Raw genomic sequence first — 23,304 nt, forward strand, 5'->3', positions numbered from 1 at the left:
AGGACAGAGAAGAGAAAATACAGATTGACATCAGGAATAAAGTTACGCTATGATCCTATATTTATGCCAACACTACTACATTCTTAATCAGAAAGTGCAATAATCATGAAACAAAAGATTCAAATTAGAAATGCTAAAGGGTGGGACCAAAAAAACAGATATTAAGAACTGCAGAAAGAGAAAACATTGCAGAGGTAAATATATTTTTTCTCTTGTAGAATTTGTTACAGTGACAAAATCTTTTAAAAATGTACACGTATTATTGTAGGAAGTTGACATTGTTCAAAGTATTCTATTTAACTGATTTACAGATTCATCCTAGAAATAATTTCTTAGGTGACAATCACTCTGAAAAGGACTGAGTAAGAGTCCACCCATGGAATGTCTTATTTGAGCTAAACAGTTTTACAGAGAGATTTCCAGAGAAAAGGGACTCAGTAAATCAGCAAGTTCAATTACATATGGTAAGGGATCTATTTAACCTACTGTATAAAACAACAACAGTAAAGAAAAAAATATTCAAAGGCAGATCCAGCGATACTTCATTCATTCATTTTCTTATTTTTAGCTGAAACTCGTTATTAATACAGCAAGCTTTATACTAGCTTCAGTAATCATTTAATCAAGGCATATTCATAAATAATTGATCAATTTGTAACTGCAGTCATTTCATAGTAAAAGTTCAAACATAACTTTCATTTTCTGGTTTCTAATTGAAGATTTATAATGAAACTGTATATAACATGTTTAGCAATTCATTAGAAATGCTGAACTCAGAATTGCTACTGTGCCATCCTGTACCACTGCCTGTTTTAACTGCACTGTACACCACTTTTCAGTCAAGTAAACAACTGCTCTTTCAAGTGAATAAAATGCATTCCTGCTCTCAAGGAGATATGCATTTTACAGCATCATTAAAGAAAAATGTGCAGTCTATGATATCAAAAAGACTAGCAGTATGAAAAAATCAACACTTCATTGTAGAAAAATGTACAAATGATTGAAAAAATTCCTCTTTAACAGGAATACATTAATAGACATCCTATAAAGACCTGGGACATGCCACATTTCAGAAAGCTCTCCACAAACCCCCTACTCAAGAATGAATAAAAGACTCCTACCGCCTAGTGGGCAAACCAAAATAGCCCAAAATGTTTTTAATGATGATTGTCTACAAAGAGAATCTCTCAGCAGCTGAGTCCTTCTGCAAGAATAAATGTCAAATAAAAATGAAGGTTTTAAGACAGCACTTTTTCTGGTCTTTTCTATAGATGGTCCATGAGAAACTTTTTACTTCACCTCCCTCCAGTGAGATCACCCTCTATTACTACAGAAATTAATGTGATGTTAAAAATAAGGATGGTGAGGCTATACTGTATGATCAGATGAGGAAAAAGACTGAGAGAGTGTAGGTTTTTCACACAGAAAATTATAAAATACTAATGAAACACAATAAATATGTTATACATCTGCTTTAATAGATTTAAATCACTTGCATATCCCTTTTTCTTTACTTTGTGCACATCCATTCGAGCTTATTTTAGTAATACATTTGAACTCTGGTGCATGTTTTTGAGTCTTACCACTATGCTTGTCATTTTAACAGTTGCTTTTTCATTTCCATGGGATTTCCAACATACAAAATGCCATCTCCTCTAATTATCTCTACACTCTTAAGAAACACCCTGCACTTAACTCCAGAGGTATTGGAAAGCAAATTACTACCAGTGTGATCCCAAGTTTATCTCACAGCAGAATCTCATCAATTTTCATGACTGTCTGTGTATAAACCGCAATATGGCAATTTCTTTTTTACTTGTATTTTTTCCTTCGGGATTATGCCGTATTTAAATTTTGATATTACAGAAGCCTGGTCGTGTTTAGGCCAGTCTAAGCGAAGGTGCCAATGTCTGCAAATGATTTTTACTCATAAACCTTGTCTGATACCCATGCAGTAAATCTTCCGAAATGCTCTCGTGCCATGCGGAAGGGGTGGGAACTGGGCACACAAACGAGCACGGCGACTCCCAGCGGCCCGGCCGAGGCTGATGCAGGGGAGGCGCGCTGGTGTTCTTTAGCGGCGGCCACGGTCTCCCGGAGCTCTCGCATACCCGTTCACTAGGCAAGGCCGGTCAATAAAAACAAGCCCTAGCTAAACCCGGGAACGAAGCACAAAGCAGGCGGTGTCAGACCCACCCACCACAGCACTGAGTCAGCCGGCCCGCCCGATGATAAGGGGGACCGAGGCGGAGAGCGTGCGCTGCAGTACGACACACTACAGAGAACGACGCTCCCTCCATTCGCTGCCTGCTGAGGAAAGGAGAAGCGAGGCGAGAGGAGGGCACTGCTCCTTCGGATCGCCTCCTCGCCTTCCCTGGGCTGAAAGGCTGCCACAGGGAGCAGCGACCCACGCCGGCACAAAACCCCAGCAGCCCATCAGCCGCCCGAGAGGCGGCCAGGACGGGCAGCGGAGCCGGGGGGCGCGGAGCGCGGCACCACCCACCACCGTTCACCGCCGTCCCCGCAGCCGCGCCCGCTCTGCGCACGCGGGCGTACCGCCCTCCCGCCCTCTGCTCCGCGGCGCCTGCGCGCTTCGCCGCCTGGCCTGTGTTGGGTCCGGGTAAACGCGGTAGCTGTCGGTGCCAGCGTGGGTCGCGGTATCTCCTGCGCTTCGGCTGTCGGGCGCTCGCTCTCTCTCCTTCTGCGCAGCACCGGCCCCTTCTTCCTTCCGCAGGCGGTTTGAAATTTACCGCAGTCTCTCACTCGAGTTCTCGATGTGGCCGTAAGCGCCTGGCGCTGAAAGGGAGGAGGCAAGAGTGCGGGGCGGGGAAGAGGAAGGCGGCCTGGAGCAGAGCGGCTTGTCTGCCTGCAGCTCCGGTTCTCCCAGCCCCTCACGGGGAACGGTTGGTAGAGGACGGTGGAGAGGGTTAAGTGAGGTAGCAGTTCCCTTGTTGCGGCCCGTGGGCGGTCCGTGTGCGGCGGGCACTGTGGTTGCCCTGGGGCGGCTTTTGCCACTGTTCCCCTATCTCTGGGCGTAGGGAGTGAGGGAAGGAAGGAGCCTGAAGTGATTCCGGGATCCACAGGCCCCTCGCACCCCTGGAAACGGTAGAGGGAAGAGTGAAACAATTGCCCCCTCCCTCCTGAGGCGTCCCGGTTCTGCGGCAGGCTGGCCCGCAGGTAAGACTCCCTGCGGCCCAGGCAGGATAAGGGCGAGGGCCGGGAGGAGGAAGGGTGTCATAGACACAAAGCTTGGGCGACGAAGCGGGGCGGGAACGCGGTTCTTCGGGTTTGGAGGAGCGGCTTAGCTGGAACTCGTTGGTCAGGTCGGCGGTCGGGAGAGGTTTGGGGCGGCGGTGTGCGGGCCCTTCCGTGTTGCCGCGGTCGGCTTGTTGCGGGCGGACCAGGGGAAGCCGAGCCCGGCCTGGCCCGAGCCCTTCCGGCGGGCTGTTGCTGCTCGCCGGGCGCGATCCCTCCTCCTGGTCCTCGGGGAGCTGCCGTGCACCCCTTGGGGGCTGAGTGGAAACGGCGAAATGACGGAAAGAGAAAGACGTGCTGAAAGCACGGCGGTGTGTGTTTCGGTGCCTTTCTCCTACTTCCTCGGAGCACGTTACCACGGCTTCGCTGTTCCCGGAACAGTAGGGCGTGCCCCCTCTGCAGCGAGCTGCGTTGGGGGTCGGTCACTCTTGCTGATGCTTAGTCGTTTGGTTTTTTAAAATTTGTTTTGGAGTACGCTGTTTTATTTTTAGTATACCCTGTTGCTGTAATTATAAAAACGTTGTTGAGGGTGATAAGAGAGATGGACATATTCATGAGTTTGGAAGGAGCCGAAAACAGCTCCGGACTGTGATCTGCTCAATGTGTTTTAAGTGATTTTCGGTTTGAATCCGAGCGTGACTCTTTGAAGGGCAGTGTTATGTATTTCACTGATAATAAAAATATTTTGTAGATGAAATAGTACTGTGTTGACTTTATATGATATACTCAGTGATTTTTCGCATTTTAGAGAGACCTGCAGGCATTTTTTACTTGAAATGAGGAAGGTCTAAGATCAACTTTCTCTCTTCAAAATATTTTCTCCCTTCAAAATTATTGGGGTAAAACATCTCTATAGAGATGTGCGGCGGGAGATTTGCTACAAAGTATAATATTAAATCAGTGTTTGTCTGAGCTCTTTAAACGTTCATGTGTCTTGATTGCGAAATGATGTAATTAAATGTATTGCGGCCCAGAAACAGTTACCCTCTTAATATACATCTGCTTCCTTGGTTAATGTAATTGCTTAGTGATGATGTAAGAAAAGATAAAAGGTGCTTCAGCAGTACAAAATTGTTTGACGTACATGACATAATTTTCCTATTGTTTCCTGTTACTTGGATTTGGAGGTATTTAGCTTACTGGGAAGTCAGTCTTACCTGAACTGAATTCTTGGCCGTAACTGGAAACTTGTGAATAGAAGGTGGTGGTGTGAAATGTGTCAGGTGTAGCTTGTTGACCTAAACACTAGTATTTCTTGTGAATTGACTACAGTGGAGCTTTTTTAAAAGTCTCATTCTCTCAGAAGATGGCACACTATTTTAATACATGTAAACTTTCAGAAAGTGCTGTTTAGACTCTGTGTAGTGGGGATATGTAGAGCTTACTAAGGTCTAGATTTTCATATAGCACACAAGTTGGCATGTTCATATTCCAAAAAAACCTAGATCAGTATCATACATAATTGAATAGCTCTGGTATATAATGTAAGCAGAGGATAAGAAATAACTAATCGATTTGATACTGTGTTGTTGTTTGTAAGATCCTAATGTGAAGATGTGTGGTGATAGTAATGAGTTAGTGCAGTCCAGTAGCATTCAAAAAAAATGCTATAACTACTTTCTGAGAAAGTAATTAAATTTTATTATCTTAATATCTGGAAACTAGATTATTTGTAATTGTAGGTAAAGGACAGTTTCTGTTTATGCATTACATGCCCTGCAAAATAGTTTATGTAAGTAACACTGTCTGCTTGTGAAGGTGATATTAAAGTTCACATTTCCTTGAGCTAAGTTAGCAGTGTTAGATCTGTGTTAAGGGAAGAGATGAAGGGGTATTTATGAAAGAAGGATCAGGCGGACATAAGTGTTTCCAAGCCTACAAACTTTGCTACCATAGCATAGAACTTTTCAGCAGGAACGATGTCAGCTGATAGTTTCCTTCAACTACTGTTTCTTCTAAGGGGTACCCAGGACAATTTCTTTCCCTTGCTGCAGTAGCTTTTCTTCATTGTACTGTAACTGTAGCACAAGTAGGAAAGAGTGTAGGAGTGTATTAAATTGATGGGGGAAAAATATTTTAAATAGTTGCAGCTTGTTACAGTGTGTGGGTTGTTACCATGGGGCACTCCATTTCATTACAAAAAAAAAAAAAAGTGGAGCCTCAGTATACAGCAGTGTTTGGTTTTTTAATGAGCAAGGAATCATTCTTTTCCAAAATGACAGAAAGGGTACTCATTTTGAAAAAGCTGATAGTGTCAAAATTATGGTTGCTTCATTTTAGAGTAAACAGTTCTGAAAGATCCTTGTGGGTTTTTTTTTATTATGCATTTTCATAATTTTTTATAGTGCTCATTTTAGTACTGTCATCCCCTTATGTTTTAAAGTTCCATTTGAATTCTTAGTTTATTCCTGGATCTCCAGCATTTATAGTAGCACTGATTCTAGAAAAGTCAATCCCTGTTACATTGCTTTTCTGAAAGTTATGTGTGCTTTATACTGTGCCCCTGGAGATCCTCTGGTGAGTCACCATTATAAGAGCTTTCCAGATGCTGCCTGTAACTGATGATATTGTGTATGTAATGTACTTTTTGCAGTAATGGTATCTACAGTTGCAGCTGTTGGCAACTGACTGGCAGAGAACTCATACATCATAAAACAAGTTGCCACTACTTGAAATTGCAAGGTGCTGTTTTGGAATTTTGGTAATTTGCAAAGACTGGTGAAGGTCACCAAAGATAGCTTGGTAGGTCTGGAGGTGTCTCGTAGTTCTACAGGGCTGTAGGATGCCTTTAGTACATTGGCACATGTAAAGCATTGCAAGACAGTCAATGATAGGCACTGGGACACTTCATGGATTCATCAGGCACTTGCAGACTCTTGTAAGCTGCATAATGGCTTTTTAATTGTTTTAACTGGGGACTTTCTATTGGTCTCTAACTTCATAATGCCAACAAACTGAGGGATTTCAACTCCCTCTAACAAATTACAATTCTATTGCTGAATACCATGAACTCATAAGAAATTGTATTTCTCAGATTTTAAAATGGCAAGTAAACTGCAAATACACTGCATTAAGGGGGTGGATTGTGCAGTTGTCTGAAGAGTAGGTTTTTTTCCTGAAAAAGCTGACATAAGCTTGTCCACTCAGAGCAGAAACTTTGTGCTAACAGTTTTTGAAGTGGGCCATGATTAGAGATTAACAGCTTCTTAAAACAGAAACACTATTCATCAGCTGGAATAACTTTTCTCCAATATAGTGGTAAGCACTGTAATCTTTGGGCAGATTGTAATTAAATGCTTTTCTCAGTCTTTGCATTTTCCCTTTAATGTTAGCCTCTTTCACACATACTAGCAGCTCTTTTTTGGCAATAGTTCTTGTTTCAGTTAATATTCTGAACAAGGTTATTCTGAATGAAAATTCCAAATGAGTCCTTAAAATTATTGCTTTAAAACTCAATCTATTTCTTTCTCAGTGCATTAAACCTAATGTATTTCTCACTCTTCCTATGTGCCCCTTTGTTGGATCATGATCACCCTGTGATCATGCAACCCTTTTTCTTGCATGGGTGATTTTGGACCTATAAGCAAACATTAATTGCAAAGACAGTACCCTTGTATGGGGTCTTTCTTCTGAAGAAGACTCTTGTGTCTGTCTTGCATAATTTAAAATTTTTCTATGCCTATTTGCTTTGTATCCTTTGAAGTTTGCTTGGACAAAGATTGAAGATCAAGCAAACAAGATTGTGATTTCCAATATGATTATGCTCCTTCTCAATTATGAATGCAACTGTTGTAGTACTAATACTTTTGCATTCAGATTCTGTTTCTAAAAGACATTAATTCTAGAGCAGTACTGTTCTTCTCTGTTGTTGAATCAATTATACAGAGATGCTGTCTACACAGGTGAATTTTAGTGATCTTGTAGTCTTGCTTGAAAGAGAAAAGGGGAGTTTGGTCTGTTATTTATAGCCTGTTCACACTAAGCTATCTGGATCCTATGTATGTAATGCCAAGAATGCTGGCATACAACCCAGGCATTTAGAACAGGGGGTGCCATTGGAGGTAGTGAGTGATAGGCCCTGAACTTGTAGTGTAGCATATTTTTTTTTCCTCTAAGACAAATCAGACCTTTTTCTAGGAAGCAAAAAAGAAACAAGGAGAACCTTTAGTCAGAGGGTAAAATGAAGAAGACTAGACAGCAAAGACTTGTGCTAGAGATAAAATGTATATATGCCTGAAGTGAAGACAAATGAGAGGGCATTTGAAGGATTTCATCTCAGGTCTTCTGTTGTGTTTGGGGACTTCAGACACTTCCATGTTTTAGAATGAAATGCAACAGGATGTCACTTCATCGGTTGTGTAATACAGTGTGTTACCATGCCTATTAGAACTAGGCGTGTAATAGATGCGCCTCAGGAATTTTTAACTGTAAATGCAGCAGATATTGTAGTGTTCCTTCCTTTTGTATTTATCTTTCTAAACCATAAAAGACAATAGCAAACTGCTCGTTGTCTGATGTTGTTTTGGTGCTCTCTTTAGTTATTTTTTATGAAAATTCTTATGTGGCAGCATGTATTAAATTCTTTATCCCATGCTGCAGCAAAATTCTTTATCTCATGCAGGAAAAGAACTTGTTGTGTAATCAGAAAGTTATTGAAGTGAAACATCTCAGAAGTATTTCTGCATGTATGTAAAGTATTGATATCTTATATTTTCTTGAGAAGTAACATAATGATATTTATAGTATTAGACTAATTAGCATATTAGCAATATATCTAGGTTTCTGTAGTACTGAACTTAATAACAAGAAATTAAATACTTTGACATACATCAGCCAAATTAAAAGTTAAATGGAATGGAAGAAATTGTGACAAGACTTTTGAAGAAATATTAAAACATCTAATTAAGGAAAACTTATGTTGACGTGTAGTTTCAAAATTGCGAACAATAATAAATGTAGAACCATATATTTTATTTTAGGAAGATTCTTTGGAGGTCATCCTTTGCCCAAAGTATTGTCAATTAGAATAGGTTTTTCAGAGCCTTGTCTAGTTTTTACCATCTGCAGGGATGGATATTTCACAGCCTCTCTAGGCTGTTGTTTAACTGTTCTGTTCTTCAACTCTAGCGTCTCCTATTTGCACTTTTTGCTGGAGATGTGGACACTAGATTTGTGTGTGTCTGTGCTGTTCTCTAATATGAATATGTCCCAATGCATGTGCCAGTGAGACCATATCTAACAAGCTCACATTCACACATTTAAGGTGTGTACTGACCCTCCCTGTACTGACCACCCGCTAGCTGGAGTGCAGGATCTTGCATCCACTAGGAGGGATGCTGTATTAGTTTAGCTTGGGCAGATATCATGCAGTCAGTGGGGTGACTTCTGACAACATCAAACTAAGGTTTGACTGATGCTGTTATCCCTCCAAAGTTACTGCTACTGTCGCTGTTGATCTGGGTTTTATTTTCAAGAGGACTCCTTTACTTCAAAGAAGTGCTTCTGTCTAATTCCCTAGTTTCTGTTTAATGTAACTGACAAGCCTCTTGCTCTCTTGTAACGTGACCAGGTTTGGACCTGTACTCTGTCAGACAGTTTTGCCTATTTGATTCATGCACACAGATTCCCATTTTCACCTTTGTTATTATCCAGACCGTTCTTTCAAGGGTGGGGCTTGGCAAGCACCCACCACTCTCACCTGTGTCACTAAACAGTGGCCCTAACGTTTTCTTAGTCATTCTTGTGTTCCCAGTGTCCTTAGAATAGCCTTTCTCTTTGTCCTTATCAGCCTTTGCTAGTTTTGGCTTCAGCTGAGCTTTGATTTTCTTGATTCCTCCTTGTAGGCAAAGACAACATCTCTGTATATCTTCTGGGTAATCTGTCGTGTTCCGTCTTGTGTTTGGGCTCAGTCAGGAGTTCTGTGCTTGTTCTAGGTGAGAAGTGTGGTAGATTGCTGGCAGGGATGCCATACTTGCCTTCCTCCACAGCGACTGAGATGTAGTGTGTTTTCGTCATTTAAAGCATCAGTATCTAATTTTTATGAAATTACTACTCTGTAAATTAGTACTTCCTGTAAACTGAACGTAACTGTACTAAAATTAGCTGTATTTTAGCTAGAAACCATTACATTCCCCAAATCAGTCTGCCAGCTGAGAGCATTTCACTGATTTAACAAACCAAAGTTTGTTGTGTATTAGAAATGGTACGTTGTTTAGAGGATGTCAAGAAATGTAGCTCAAGTCTGTGGTATGTGCAGTTATTCTGCAGTTTTTTCTAACATGGTAAATACTTTTTAAAGAAATATGGCCTTTAATGTGTCAATTAAAATAATTTTATGCTTAGTGACTTCTAGTAGATAGATTGGATTTCTGTTCTTATACAAACCTGTTTATTGTAATAAACATTTAATGATTTTTCTTGTGGCTAGTCTATAACATTGTCAAAGCCTTCTGTAGTACAGGTAGTATTATTTTGTGTCCATGTAACTTTTAGTTTGGGCCCTGTCTGCTTTTAATATGTGAAGTCAGCCAATAAGAATTACTGAAAAAAGATGCAGATTTTTTGGGACATTCAGAATGTGGGCAGCAACTTGTAGTTCTGAGCTTAAACCTTTGCCACAGAGATCTCCAAACTGTTCGTGCGTACGTTTGTCTAAATTTACTTGAATACAAGGCATAAGTTTACTTGCTTGTTTTTAAGACTAAATATTCAGACTCTTACCAAATGAAATAGCAGTGACAATATTGAACAGATGAAGAACAGTAAAATACCTGTAAAATTTGAAGCAGAGTAAAAAAATCTTATTGCTTGCAAGGGAAAGAAAGCAGTAATAGTATAAAGTTATTAAAGGAAGGGTGATGAAAAGGTGTAGAAGCTAAAATATACAAGAAAAAAGAAAAGGCCTGTGATGCTACTTGGTGTTTTTCGGTGTCAGAAAATACCCCAATATATTTTGGCTTTGTGATTACTGTGTAAAAGTAATAAAGTAAAAACTCTGCTTGTAGAAAAATAGCTATCACTTTGGGGTTTTTTTCCTCCTTCCTTTTTGACTAAACTATTATTAATTACTGAGTCTTTGCTAGTTAGATCCAGTAAGAAAGGCAGTTATTGTACCAGTTCAGTTTCAAAAGGATAGCCAATACTAGGTACCTTTTAGATCTCTTCTTCCTGCAAATAGAAGTTTTTTATTGTAACTAAGGTGTTTTCTCAGACTCTGTGTAGGATACTTACCTTGTCAAATAGCTGGACTACCACCAATTTCTAGTCTGACATTTGAGAGGATGTAGATATCTGGAAGTAGGATTTCTTTAGGATATATGAAAAAACTTAGACTTGTGTTTTTTGAGGGTTTTTTTTTTTTTGGTGTAACATTTTTTGACTGTGTCTATATGGGCTATGTTTTGTTTTGTTGGTCATTTTTATATGCTTGCAATTCATAAGGGATTTCTGGAGGAAAAGTAAGGGTATATGATGGTAGTATATTTCTCTCTTCATTTCCCAGTTTGAGAATCTTGTTAGGCAAAAGAGTGGGGTTTTTTGTGTAAAGGTGTCTATTTCTGCTATAGTAAAATTTTTGTTTTAGAAGACAGCAGCTCAGTTGCATGAGAACAGCTGCATTAAAATGTAAGTAAGTCGCATCTACCTACTTGGATGCTTAGTAAAGTTTGTCTCCTGAGTCTTTTCTGTGTTGAGGAGACCTCTAATGATCATGCAAATTTAGTTCTTGAACACTTTGTTGTCTATAGGGTTGTTTTTTTTTTCAACATCTGTTAATTAAATGGGTATATCTTTTCAGGAGTTACATAAATTGACAGAGAACAGAGGCATTCTTTTTGAGCCAGGAGCAGTTTACAGTTCTGCCTGACTTTGAAGCTGTAGGTAAACTCATGGGTTCTGTTCAGTAGAAGAATTCTCTATGTGCACCTTGAAGGATGCAGTGGTGTTCTGTAATGCTGCCACAAGCTTTTGTGTGGCCATTACCTGCCAATTGCATATAGATGTGTTGAGTATTAGGTAGCTAAAGATTGGAAAACTTAGGACATTTTGGCGTGTAGGTTGGTTGATTGTTTTTAATTCCAGATATTAATTAAAACTGAGCTTTGTCCTATTTGTGTTCTCAAATACAGATTCAGAGAATAAAAATGGGAACTCCTGGATCAGGACGGAAGAGAACTCCAGTGAAAGACAGATTTTCTGCAGAAGATGAAGCTCTAAGCAACATTGCCAGAGAGGTTCGCTCATTTTAAAGTGTCTTGAATTCAGAAATAGGGATGAAAGTAATCTCATTATCTAGGAAAAGTTAATTTTTTATAGATGTGCATAAAAAAGTGTAATTAGCCAAAAATGTGACAATTAATATAAGCTAAGAGAATTATTGATCAAAAAATCACATTAACTGAGATGTCAACACAGTGAGATATTAACTGTATGACTAGTGTAACCTTACGGATTTAGACTTAAGCCTAGCAGCTATTTCTACAGATACCTACATGCTTAAAGATAAATGAAAAATATAGCTGCTATTTCAAGTGTAAAACTAAAAAACATACACATTTATCCTGTTACAGTGTGTAGTATTCTTAAGATGGTAAGTATAGTGTATTAGTATTGAATGGGTAGTAGTCGTTATTAAAATATATTTGTAATAGTATCTATTTCAAATGTGAGAAGTCAATTTTTTTCCAAATAAGTCTAATATGTACCCTGTACCGGGAATTCCACCACCCAAAAAAAGAGGGCTGGAGATAACCAGCAAAAAGTGCAATTAAGAAAAAGTTGATACAAAGGGGAATTTTGTCCCATGAGATTTAGGCAGTTGGAATTTGAAGTCTTAGAGATGTCTGTTTGGACCAGAGTTTTTCTAGATGGAGATGCTGTGACTAAGGAACAAAAGTCTTAATACTGTTTGTATACAAGTGAATTCAGGTTCTTTGGGGCTACATTATCTACAAAGCTGCTTGCCCTAGTTGACATAAAGGAGTGCAAAATGCAGATTCTAATTGGCTTTGTAATGTAAATAATTGTCTGTATACGTGTATGTAAGATAAAATAGGGAGGTGATAGGTCTCTGAAGAGAAAGCTTATTTAGGCATTTTCAAGTGTATCTATCATAGATTGTAGGCAAAATATATGCCTTGTCATTAAAAAAAAAAAGTTGGTAACTTTTCAAAAAGTTATGTTCTCAGTCATGTTCTAGTTCTAATGGAAGGTCTCACGCTATCAGCCAAATCCTGTGTGGGACTCTGGAAAATATATGATCTCACTCATCAAGTTCCATCACTCGTTTTTTGGTGAAAACAGTGAGTAAAAAAGAAAGAATATGGCCTTAAATTTCTTTGAGTATATGCATGCTTCCATAACATCAACTTGTCGTTTAACCTAGAAAAGGATCTCAATAGTAACAAGTTATACATAGTATTTTATTTAAAATTACTGTTGGGTTTAGTTCTCTTACATCCCATTATTTTAGAAGACATTACTTACTAGAATTGAATTGAATCCTGTAATCGATGTGTCTTCTGTGGAAAAGCTTCCTAAAGGTGTTCTAGGTATTAAGAGATGGTAAACAGAATATGCAGAAACAAAAGGCTGCACTCAGGATAATCTGTGCGGTGAAACTGCATAAAAGTGCTCTGGGATTGAGAGTAGTCACAAAATGGCACTAGGAAGTATTGGAATTTGTAATACAAAGAACTATAGTAAAGTGACTCTAATGTAGTGTATGACATTTCAAGGTGTTTTTTCTCTAAAAGTTCAGATTTCAGAAAGTGCTATTATTATTCTTTGTTACCACTTTTAATATGACAGAATTATGATTTCCTTGTTCTATGGCATGTGTCAAAAAAAAGATATCTTCCTTTTAGTACCAGTAAACATTGGTTTTTAGGAAATTTGGTTTAAAGAATTCTTTGGCACTGATCCACTAAATTCATTTCCATATAGTAATTTTTCTGCACTGGTTCAATCTGATGTCATTTTATATGAAAATATTTAATGGAAAATAAGGGCCCTATTGTAAGCATCTGAGGTACCGGATCAGACTGCTTCCTCTTTGATATTTCTTTGATTTTTTTCCATCTTTCCTTCGTATCAGAAAACTTTTTTCTTCTGTTGGCTGTCCCCTCCCCTTTATTTCTTGTACTTAACTTCTGTTATATAGAGTGCTCTTCCATATATTTTCCTTGGTGTGGGACTGTGCATTGAGACAAGCATTTTTATAATGTCTCTGTGTTACACACAAATATGCTAAAACGTCAACACTAGAGTGAATTTCTGCCTTATTCCAAGAACTTTTGAGTTGCTAACCTCTTTCTTAGGGACCTACTTTTTATACTGTGGTGTATTATTTTTCCTGACATTGAATTTCCTTGCTCACTGGAACTGAGGAAGAGTAAAGGGGATCCAGGGACAGGGATCTATCTGTGCATCCTTTCCTGGAAGCAATGCACTTTCCCTATTTCACAGTGTCTGAAGTGAGATTACTCGCAATTGATCAGTTTGACAGTCTTATCCTGGTGCAACAGTCTATCAGGCTCTGGTGGTTTTAGTTTGAACACCAATTTTGTGTGGTGGTTTTGGTTCGCCAATTTGAGATTTCTCAGCCAATGCACTAATTAATCTAGTGGGTTCAGTGCTGGCTAAATGCCAGTGCACTTACTAGAATATGCTTATTTCCTTGTGACGTAGGATTAAGAGGAAGGCAAAGCAGACTTAAAACTTTAAAAGGGTATACAGAAAACTTATATTAACAGAAACTAAAAGAATAATAATACCTTCAGAACACTTCTTCCCCCCTACCTAACACTTTCTTTCCTACTGATAATGTAAAGAGACAAAACTTAAAATACACATGCTTTTTTCAAAAGCTGCAGGAGCAGGTGTAGATATATTGTCCATGTGTTTCCTGCAAGGAGATAACAGAACTGTGGGTTTAAAAGCAGCCAAGTACATTAAAATGGAGTAGTGACGAGTGTATTCTAATTATAGCAAGGTTAATTAGAAGTCAGCTTATCACTTAAAAGAAATAAAAAAGCCTATCCTGAAAATATTGAGGTTTTTTGTATGACCTTTTCGTTCTTTCTCTACCTTTTGCAATGGATTCTGAAACTGTTAGCTTTCTAAGATTGACAAAGAAAAAGTCACCTGGTGTGAAGACAGTTTCATGTATCTTGTGCAAAGTTTGAGCTTCCCAAAGTACAGGTAATGATTGTCAGGCTTCTGGCAACATTATAGTCTCATTTTTTAAACAAAAAGACTTAACTGCTTGAAAATTCCCACGTTACTATATAAATGGAAATTGAGATTCATATTCTCAAGGTTATGTTCACAGTCTACATTGAATACAGCTAATATGATCTCAAGATGTTTTCCCTGTGTGTTTGTTGTGGGGATTCTCCCCTTATTAAATTCTTTTGCAGACAGAATATCCTTGGCTGAGTTGTGCATCACTGCTTCACTTGTCTGTATTTTCAGACAAATTGTTAATTTTAAATATTTAGCAGTAACCTGTCATCACCATCTTTTAGGATTACATGAGACCTCTTTTTCCAAAACCAGTTTGATTATGTGAGAACAGAGATTTCAGTCATTTCTGTGTTCTTGCATTGCCTGTGGTTCATGGTCAGATACAATGAATATCATGGCAGAGAGTGATAAGAGTCTGACACGTATCATCTCACTGTCCTCAACCTGCTAAGCAGGAGTTTGAAGGCACAATCAGGATTTACCATTCATAGCCTTTTTTTGAGTGTTACCATCAGCAGCTCTTCCATTCTTCAGGGCTGTGTAACTAGGTGACAGTGAACAAGAGGTTGTGGACAAGCAATATTGCAACAGCGTTCACTGGGTTTCTGCTTGTAGAATGTTGTCTGTGTGTTTTGGTTTGGTGGGTTTTTTCTCAGGAATTGTTCTCATGACTATTTTCACTGTATAGCAAGAGCATGGAAAACTCTTAAGGTGTTTTCTCATGGGAGAGAATAAAGATTAATTTTGATTTGAAATTAATTTTGTAGTAGCTCAACTGTAAGTAGAATGCAGTTGTTCTTACTTTGATAGAGATGTAATGTTACTGAATTGCCATGATAGAAAAAGCTGAGTTGAATATTTTTAAATGTTTGAGGGCTATATCATTAATTTAGAAACAGTTAACAGTCTTTTTCATATGAATCTATTTAAAGTTTCGTACATGCTTTTCTCTTCATGTAGGTTCAGCTTCTGTTAAGAAAACAAGCAAAGTCCCAAAGAATTCCATCCTCATGGATATTGTCTTTGTAGATGCTAGGTGATTTTTTAATTTTGTTTTGGTAAGAGGTCACTAAATATTTTTCAATTGGCTGTTTCTACCTTAGTATTAATTCAAAGCCTTGTTTGCTTTTGTTTTTAAAAGTGGTTAAGGATATTTTATAGGATATAAGATATTCTAGAGATTTTATAATATATATGTGAATCTGTACAATAAATGGAAAAAGAATGAGACATCAAAAATAAAGACTCTTGAAACTTTAAGTCATGTTAAAAACTTAAGATTTTGTTGTTTGTAGGCAACTGGGGCAGAGACATGAGAAGTGGAAAAGAGATTTCTGAGGAGCCATAAGAAATACTTCTGGCACATAAGTGATGGTGTTGCCTTGATTTCATGGGACAGTATGGAGATAAGGGCACAAAGCATGGGAATGAGAATACAGAAAAATTGAGCAGCAGAAGGAATCATAGTTGAGCTAAAAGTTTGAGTTGAAAGGGACCTTACAGATCATCCAATTCTAACCCCCATGCCGTGTGGGGGTTGGAATTTGGCACAGAATCCTCTGTTTGCTTGATGAGAAAAGGTGAAATTAAGTTGCTATACGTAGTTATCTTTTAAGAATTACAGTGAACATTTTTAACATGCTCACCCTGATGCTGAGCAAAGCTGGCAGGGTGTCCTAGTGACCTTCCACAGACCCGTGGCAGACAGGAAGCAGCGGGTCCCGCAGCAGGGGCAGTCAGTTCCCTTACTGCTGCCATCCGGTGGAGGAAGTAAAATGCTCCTTAACCGGGCTTCCTGTGTTGGAAACTGCAGGACTGCATATCCCTTGGCAGGGAGAGAAACGAGTTCTATGTAATATGTATACATCGGCCCATGATGACAAAATAATACAAATTTTTTCAGAGGTGAATAACAATTTAAGATAGCCTATATTTTAACCTTATGAAGCTTTTATGCTGAATCCGAGCTAATTAAAGAATCACCTTCTCCAGAATATAAAAATTAAAAATAAAATACTATTGCTTTCTAGTGAATTTCTTCTTGCAGGCAAGGGAAGGGAAAAGATGCCTGTCTACACTATGGAGATAGATATTATGCTTCTCCTTGCTCAACATGGAGGGAAGCATCTACCATATAAATTCTGTGTTAATTTTATACTGCTTACCTGGGAAAAAACATGGTTGTTACTATGAAGAGACTAAGAAAAATACATCAGAAAGGAGAGACTCCAGACTCCATCTGTACAAAGGCATTCAAGTTAAAGTCTCGTCTTTCTTTTCTTCTTCCTTTCTTGCCAAAAATATTTTTGTTATAACTGAAGAACTACATTTTATCCTTGAAAGTTGAGCTAAGTTTTCCAAAGATTGTGGTAGAATACATATTTAAAAACAGATATGAAAAAATTGAAGAAGTAGAGATGGCTTACTAAATGACTATAAATAGCTTAAAATAACTGGGTTTTAGGTGAAAATCAGGAAACTGTGTCACCTCCTGGAAGAACATTGGCTTGTTACCTCTGTATTTACTAAATATATGCAATAAAATAAACCAATCAAAGTGAATACTGCTGTAAGGTACTGCTTAACTGCTTGAAAACAGCCAGGATAATAATCTTCTAGAATGAAATGCTTTTTATGCAGTTACAAGGAAACACTGGGGGTTTTTTTGTTCAAGTAATGGTTTTAGGTATGTGTTTTGAAATGAGGAATTCCAGAACTCAGTGGTGAACAGATTGCTTTGTTTTGTTACTTAGACCAGAGCCAATAACCAAAGAAATACAGGATTGGTTTAAAAACACAAATTTGTCCCAGAGTAGAAGGTAAATATGAATATTATGAGTGTGTTCATATACAAAGGAAAATTTAGAGATTTAGTTATAAATTAATAATTTATTAATTAGTCTTTTTTTCTTATCCAAGTAAATTCTCAAGGACTTTTTCCTTGTTTTCCTACCCAATTTCTTTTGTTACAAAGATTTCCTCTGTAGTCTTCTCTGTCCTTTTGTGATCAATTCTCTGAATAAATTCCATGCTGAATGATTGTATCTTTACCTAATGACTGTTTTCCCTCCAGATTTTATAACATTCTTTCCATTTAAGCCACTAGTGTAAGTGCACCAGGTTTAAATACCTCTTATCTTGTTTCTTCAAGAAAATTCAGCTATCCTGTTTCTTTTTATCAGTTGAAAGTTCCCTTAGGAAGCTTCTGAAATAGTGTGAGTTGCTAGATCTTGGACAATACACGGTTGAATTTTTACTTCAGAAAAATAGAAACTTGGTATGTTATATCACTTTATAACAAGCTGTACTTCAATTAGATAATATTACAATGGATATTTATCATAATATATTTTATTAATGTGTGTCTGGTCTAAAGACTGTATAGAGAATAATGACCAGTGAAACTGAAATCAAGGCTGTAGTGGACAGTCTATCCTTTTCTAAGACTGGACTTAGTTTAATGCAGGCTGTAGAAAGCAATCTGTATTGGCTCCCAAGCTGCTATGAGCAACGAATAGGGATGTATTTGGTATGCTCTCTGAAGTCAAATACTAGTTCAATTGAAAAGCATGATAACATGACTCCCTCTACTTTTGCTGGTTTATTAAAAAAAAAAAACAAAACAACAAAACGAGTAGTCTAGTGTTTCTGTTCTGCACCTATAGTCCAGACTTTATCCAAAGTTATTGTGGCTCTACATTTTCCTTAGCAGGTATTTAAAGACTTTATTTCAATGGAGCAGATGAAAGTTTTTGTTAAGGATTTGTTGGTGGTGATTTGTTTCACAGCTTTCATGGGCTTTTTCAGTAAGGCAACAGAGTGAATAGCAGCAGCCGGGACGAAAACTATGTCCTTTTGAATTATGGTTGTTTCTCTGTTATTGTTAATTTTGAATTTCAATAACATAGCTATGAAGACGTGTGTGACTGCTATGTCAAGAGAATGAGGCCTGTGCTCTAACAGATCTGCTGAGAATTAAGAATTATTTGGTATTATGGCCTTTCTAATGGTACTGCAACTTGTCTCTTGCTCTGAAGTATATTGAAGGAAGCCTGAGAGCTGTCCTTTGAGTTAATTTGCCAAGGTTTTTGTCTTTTTTGAGATTGTGGGCTTTTTACAGGAATCTGGTTGCTCAGGTTAAAAATTAATGTAATATTAAGCCATTTCTTAAAAAATCTAAAAAGATTTTTTTCTTCAATTTCTGGCACCCATTTTATGACAAATATTTGTAAATTCACTTGTATTTAATCAAGAATTTAGTAAATGATAAGAAATGGAGCTTCCCTTTTACTGTAGGCATTTAAAGTTTGGTCTCTGGGTGTACGACTAGGGGGGAGTGGTGAAATGTGAATTGATTTTTAACATGAATCAGTAAACCAATTAACTTTGTATCTCAACAGTATTATCTTTGTATTAAATTTGTAACTTAACAGTAAAGCCTTGCCAGAGCATAAAGGCCAAATGCGTATATCTGCAATTTTATAGACAAAGCTAAACCAAAACTTATCAGCTTTTTGAGTACTTTTTCTTTCTGTGCTGCATACTTGTCAGTGTGACAAAGCAATAATGGGCTACAAATGGAAGTACTTCCTCTTGCATGGCAATTTTCTTGCTTTACTTTGGGGTTATCATCAGGTAGAAAGAAGAGTAGCTTTAAGCTGCTTTGAAAAAAGATTGCATTATGGCAGTCAGGAGTGTTGACACAGCCTCAGATTGTTTTATCCGCATATTCAAAATTAAAAAAAAATAGTCTTCATGAGTCACTTGGAGTTAAGACAAACTGTTTTGACTAATAAAGCTATAGTGAGTCTGCCTTCTGTCTTGTCATTATTTGATATTTTGTGCTTGTAGTCTAATTGTAATTTGAAGTTAACCTCCCAAGTTACATACCTGTTTCATTTTCCTGAAGCACAGTAAAACAAGTTTATAGGTTTCCAATGTTTTACATAAACATTTGCTGTGACAGTGGCAAAAGCAAGGAAAACTCTATCCTTAATCAAAAGCAAAAATCTATTGGATTTTACATTTTAAGAACTTCTATAATTGGTTGTTTGTTAGGAGTTCTGAATTTTTAGCTGCTGCTGATTCTCAAAAGGCTTTTAATTAACATTACAAAGACAGCTGGAATCTTTGGTGGAAAACCTGTCTTCAGTGGTTTAGTAGGTAAAGAATTTGAGAGAATTTTTGTCAGCTCACTATTCAAACATGAAAAAACTGAGCTTGTGCTTTCTTCAAACTTCAGCTATATGGCAAAATTTATTCCCTCATATTCCCAGGGCTGTTTAATACCTTTATCAATGACACTGTTAGTGGGATTGAGTGTGCCCTCAGCAAGTTTGCAGATCTGTGAAGCAGTGGTACAGTTGGCACAACTGAAGGATGGGATGCCATCCAGAGCCACATGGACAAATTTGGGCCCATGAGAACCTCTTGAAGTTCAACAGGTCCAAATATAATATACTACATGTCAGTCAGGGCAATCTCAGATGCGAGTCCAGACTGGGAGAAGTTGTTGATGGCAACAAAGATGCTCAGAGGACTGGAGCACCTCACCTATAAAGACAAGCTGAGAGAGCTGGGGTTGTTCAGCCTGGAGAAGAGATGTATTTGGGGAGACCTCACTGTGACCTTCCAGTACCTGAACAGGCTTATGAAAAACAGGGAGAGTAAGTTTTTTTTACACAGTCAGATAGCGTTAGGACATAGGGGAATGTATGGTTTTAAACTAAAGAGAGTAAGTTTAGATTAGATGTTAGGAGGAAATTCTTACTAGGGGAGTGGTGAGTTCCTGGCCACTGGAACAGGTTGGCCAGAGAAGTTGTGGATGTCCCATCCCTGGAACTGTTCAAGGCCAGGTTGGATGGAGCACTGAGCAGCCTGCTTTAGTTGATGGCACCTGATCTGGGCATTGGAAGTAGATGATCTTTATGATCTCTTCACACCCAAGCCATTCTGTGACTTTTTTAATGATCATCTAATTCTTTCGACTAGTAATGCTATCTTGGAAGAGTTTAGGTGCATATTATTTTTGAAATTTCATTATTGATTACTTCTGTATTATGATGTTGAAATCTTAATGTGTATTTTTGAAGAGATTTGAGTACTCAAACCATTATTCAAAAAACTTTTTTTAAACTTTAAGTATTTTCCATCTGCTTGTAGGCAGAAGCCAGACTTGCAGCAAAACGGGCAGCTCGAGCAGAAGCAAGAGATATACGTATGAGAGAGCTGGAGCGACAGCAAAAAGAGGTAGTGTAATTCACCAGGACTTATTGCAACCTTTACAAAAATTTGTATTTTATTTCTGCATTTCCATAAGATTTTTGTGTTTTAGTGTAATTCAGTTTTCTACAAGTATTTTCAGCATTAGAATTGGAAAGGATTCACAGTAAATACCTGTTGTCAAGATCTTTCTTTTATGAAAATGATTTAAATTGGGTAATATTTACGCATACAGTTGTGTGTTGCTCCATACGTTTCTCCTAGAAGAAGTTTGCATTTCTTGAGAAAAAAAATCCTAGAAACTAGGTTTTCAGTAGTCTGATTATTGCATAGTTGTTGCATTTAATTCAGGTTTTGACATTGCATGTAAAATATTAAGAATTTACTTGTAAAACATTAAGAATTTATTATTTATCATGATTGCACTCAAATTCATGTACTGCTCATACTTGGTGGTTGTGGGGTTTTTTCCTGTGTAATAAGTGAAATATGCAGAACAATTTTTGCCTCAGTTTTATGTGGTTCACATTGTACCACAGTTTGAGTTTTTGAATTATAGATGTCTGCTATTATTTTGATGATTACATGGTAATTAATGTAGATCTTTCTGAGTTTTCAATTCAGGAATCCAGTCTTGTGTGGTGACTCTAATTTATATTTGAAACTTTTTGTTTGGTTTTCTTTTTCCATTCTGTAGTTTTCTCAGCATTTATATGATAGAAAATGGGCTCATATCCAGAAATGGATGGTAGGTTAAAATCACCTCTTGTGCATGTTTTAGCCACTCAGAGAACTAACACAGGATTTTGGAGGAAGTAATTTACTAATGGTTTGCTGTGTGTTATTTCAAAGTGTCTAATTATGTATAAAAAATACATATACACACAGACATATAAACTATACATGTATGCAGTTCAATTATATATGTGCATAGACCAACCCTCCCCTGACTGACTGTTCCCTTGGGTCCTATCACTGGTCACCACAGAAGAGATCAGTCCCTGCTTCTCTACTTCCCCTTGTGAGAATGCTCAGTACTGCAATGAAGACTCCCCTCAGTGTCCTCCAGGCTGAACAGACAGGGTGACCTCAGCTGCTCCTTGTTCAGCTTCCCCTCCAGCCCCTTCACTATCTTGGTTGCCCTTTTTTTGTGGGGGGTTCTCTAATAGTTTTGTATCTTATGTTGTGCACCCAAAACTGCACAGAGGACTCGAGGCTGCAGTAGAGCAAAGCCAGACAATCCCTTCTCTTGCTCAGCTGTTGATGTACCCAGGTCAGCCCGACACCGTAGGAGGCCCTCCTGTCTGTGTGAGCGCTGCTGACTCACATTCAACTTGCCATCAGTCAGGACCCCGTGGTGCTGCTCTCCAGTGTCTTGTTCCCCAATCTGTCTGTACGTCCTGGGTTGACCTATGCCAAGTGCAGAATCCAGCAATTGCCCTTGTTAAACTTCATATGTGTTGGCGGTTAGGATTTGTTCAATATTTTTTTTTCTTAGGGAATTTGTCTCCCATTTGTTGCCTAAGAGATCAGAACAATGGATACTTGAGAGAAACAAAGGCTGTGCCCAAGATGGGGGAAGGGGTGCAGCTGGCTGCAGTCTCTTAGCTGGGGTGCTTTCTTTTGGGAAGAGCAGAGATAATGTGAGAGTTTGGCTGGTGGGTGAGGGGCTGGGCTTGTCCTTTGCTCTCTCTCACTCTTGGAGTATAGACAGTTGGGCTGCTGCTGTGGGGAGAATCCATTGTCAATGCAGAGTTATGTTGTGCACTGCTTTTCCTTACCACAGGTGAGCCTTTGCTAGTAAGAGCAGCTGTTGAACTGGGACCTTTTCAATATCCAATCTCACTGGAAGGGACCCTCATCATCTACTTGGGTGCTGCGGGGGAAAACCCGGGACCCTGACCCTCTCCCCCTTCTGGAGGCAGTGTCTCTTGGGTGCTTGCAGAAAGCCATCTGCTGCTGTCCAGTGCTGCTGTTTTCTGCTGCTGCTTCCGGTTTTTTACTACACTTTAACCCAATATTCCCTGCCCCTGCCTGCTGGCTGGGATACCCTGCAGCTCCTGGCATGGCTCTGGAGTCTTGCTACACTTTTTACCACCCCAGGTGTGCCTGCCTTCCAGCCTACTGCTTCAAGGTTCCTACTGCCATCTGTTTTATCATCCAGAGCGGCACCAGGACCTGCTGCCTCCCACGAGTTTGTAAAGGAAGCCCCTTTCTATCTCTCCCGCTGGCTGTGCCACCATTACCCCCGTGGAGAGAGGCAGCTGGGTTCACGCCACAGCGCCCCCTGCAGCTGTGGGGGACTCATCGCACCTGCCCTGCCGGGAGCCAACAGCGCCCCTGCCTGTTGGCTGTGACCTTAACTGCACCAAAGGGGAAAGTGCCACAGCCGGGAGAAGGCTGTTACTGGTTCTGTTTGTTTTTGCTCCCACTGTTGTTGGTGTTTATTTACTTCGTTTTATGTGTGTATACATATATATATATATATGTATACACACATAAAACGAGGTAAACAGCAGCACTGGACAGCAGCAGATGGCTTTCTGCAAGCACCCAGGAGACATATATATATATACACTAGTA

General features: G+C 38.8%; 1 protein-coding gene across 19 annotated transcripts in view; it reads left to right on the plus strand.

Moving 5' to 3' along the window:
* The first annotated feature begins 2,506 nt into the window (after window positions 1-2,506).
* LRRFIP2 (LRR binding FLII interacting protein 2) overlaps window positions 2,507-23,304 on the plus strand; it is a 56,754-nt gene continuing 35,956 nt past the window's right edge. For 8 of the 19 annotated variants that reach the window (XM_030944197.1, XM_030944201.1, XM_030944200.1 and 5 more), the window contains exons 1-4: window positions 2,507-3,177; window positions 11,382-11,486; window positions 20,662-20,748; window positions 21,419-21,469. In XM_030944197.1, coding sequence (XP_030800057.1) covers window positions 11,397-11,486; window positions 20,662-20,748; window positions 21,419-21,469 — 228 coding nt within the window. In that variant the 5' untranslated portion in view covers window positions 2,507-3,177; window positions 11,382-11,396. The remainder of the gene's footprint in view (window positions 3,178-11,381; window positions 11,487-20,661; window positions 20,749-21,418; window positions 21,470-23,304) is intronic. The other 11 variants (XM_030944214.1, XM_030944216.1, XM_030944215.1 and 8 more) reach the window with 4 other exon arrangements.

The sequence above is a fragment of the Camarhynchus parvulus genome, chromosome 2 (assembly GCF_901933205.1).
Source record: "Camarhynchus parvulus chromosome 2, STF_HiC, whole genome shotgun sequence".
NCBI lineage: Eukaryota > Metazoa > Chordata > Aves > Passeriformes > Thraupidae > Camarhynchus > Camarhynchus parvulus.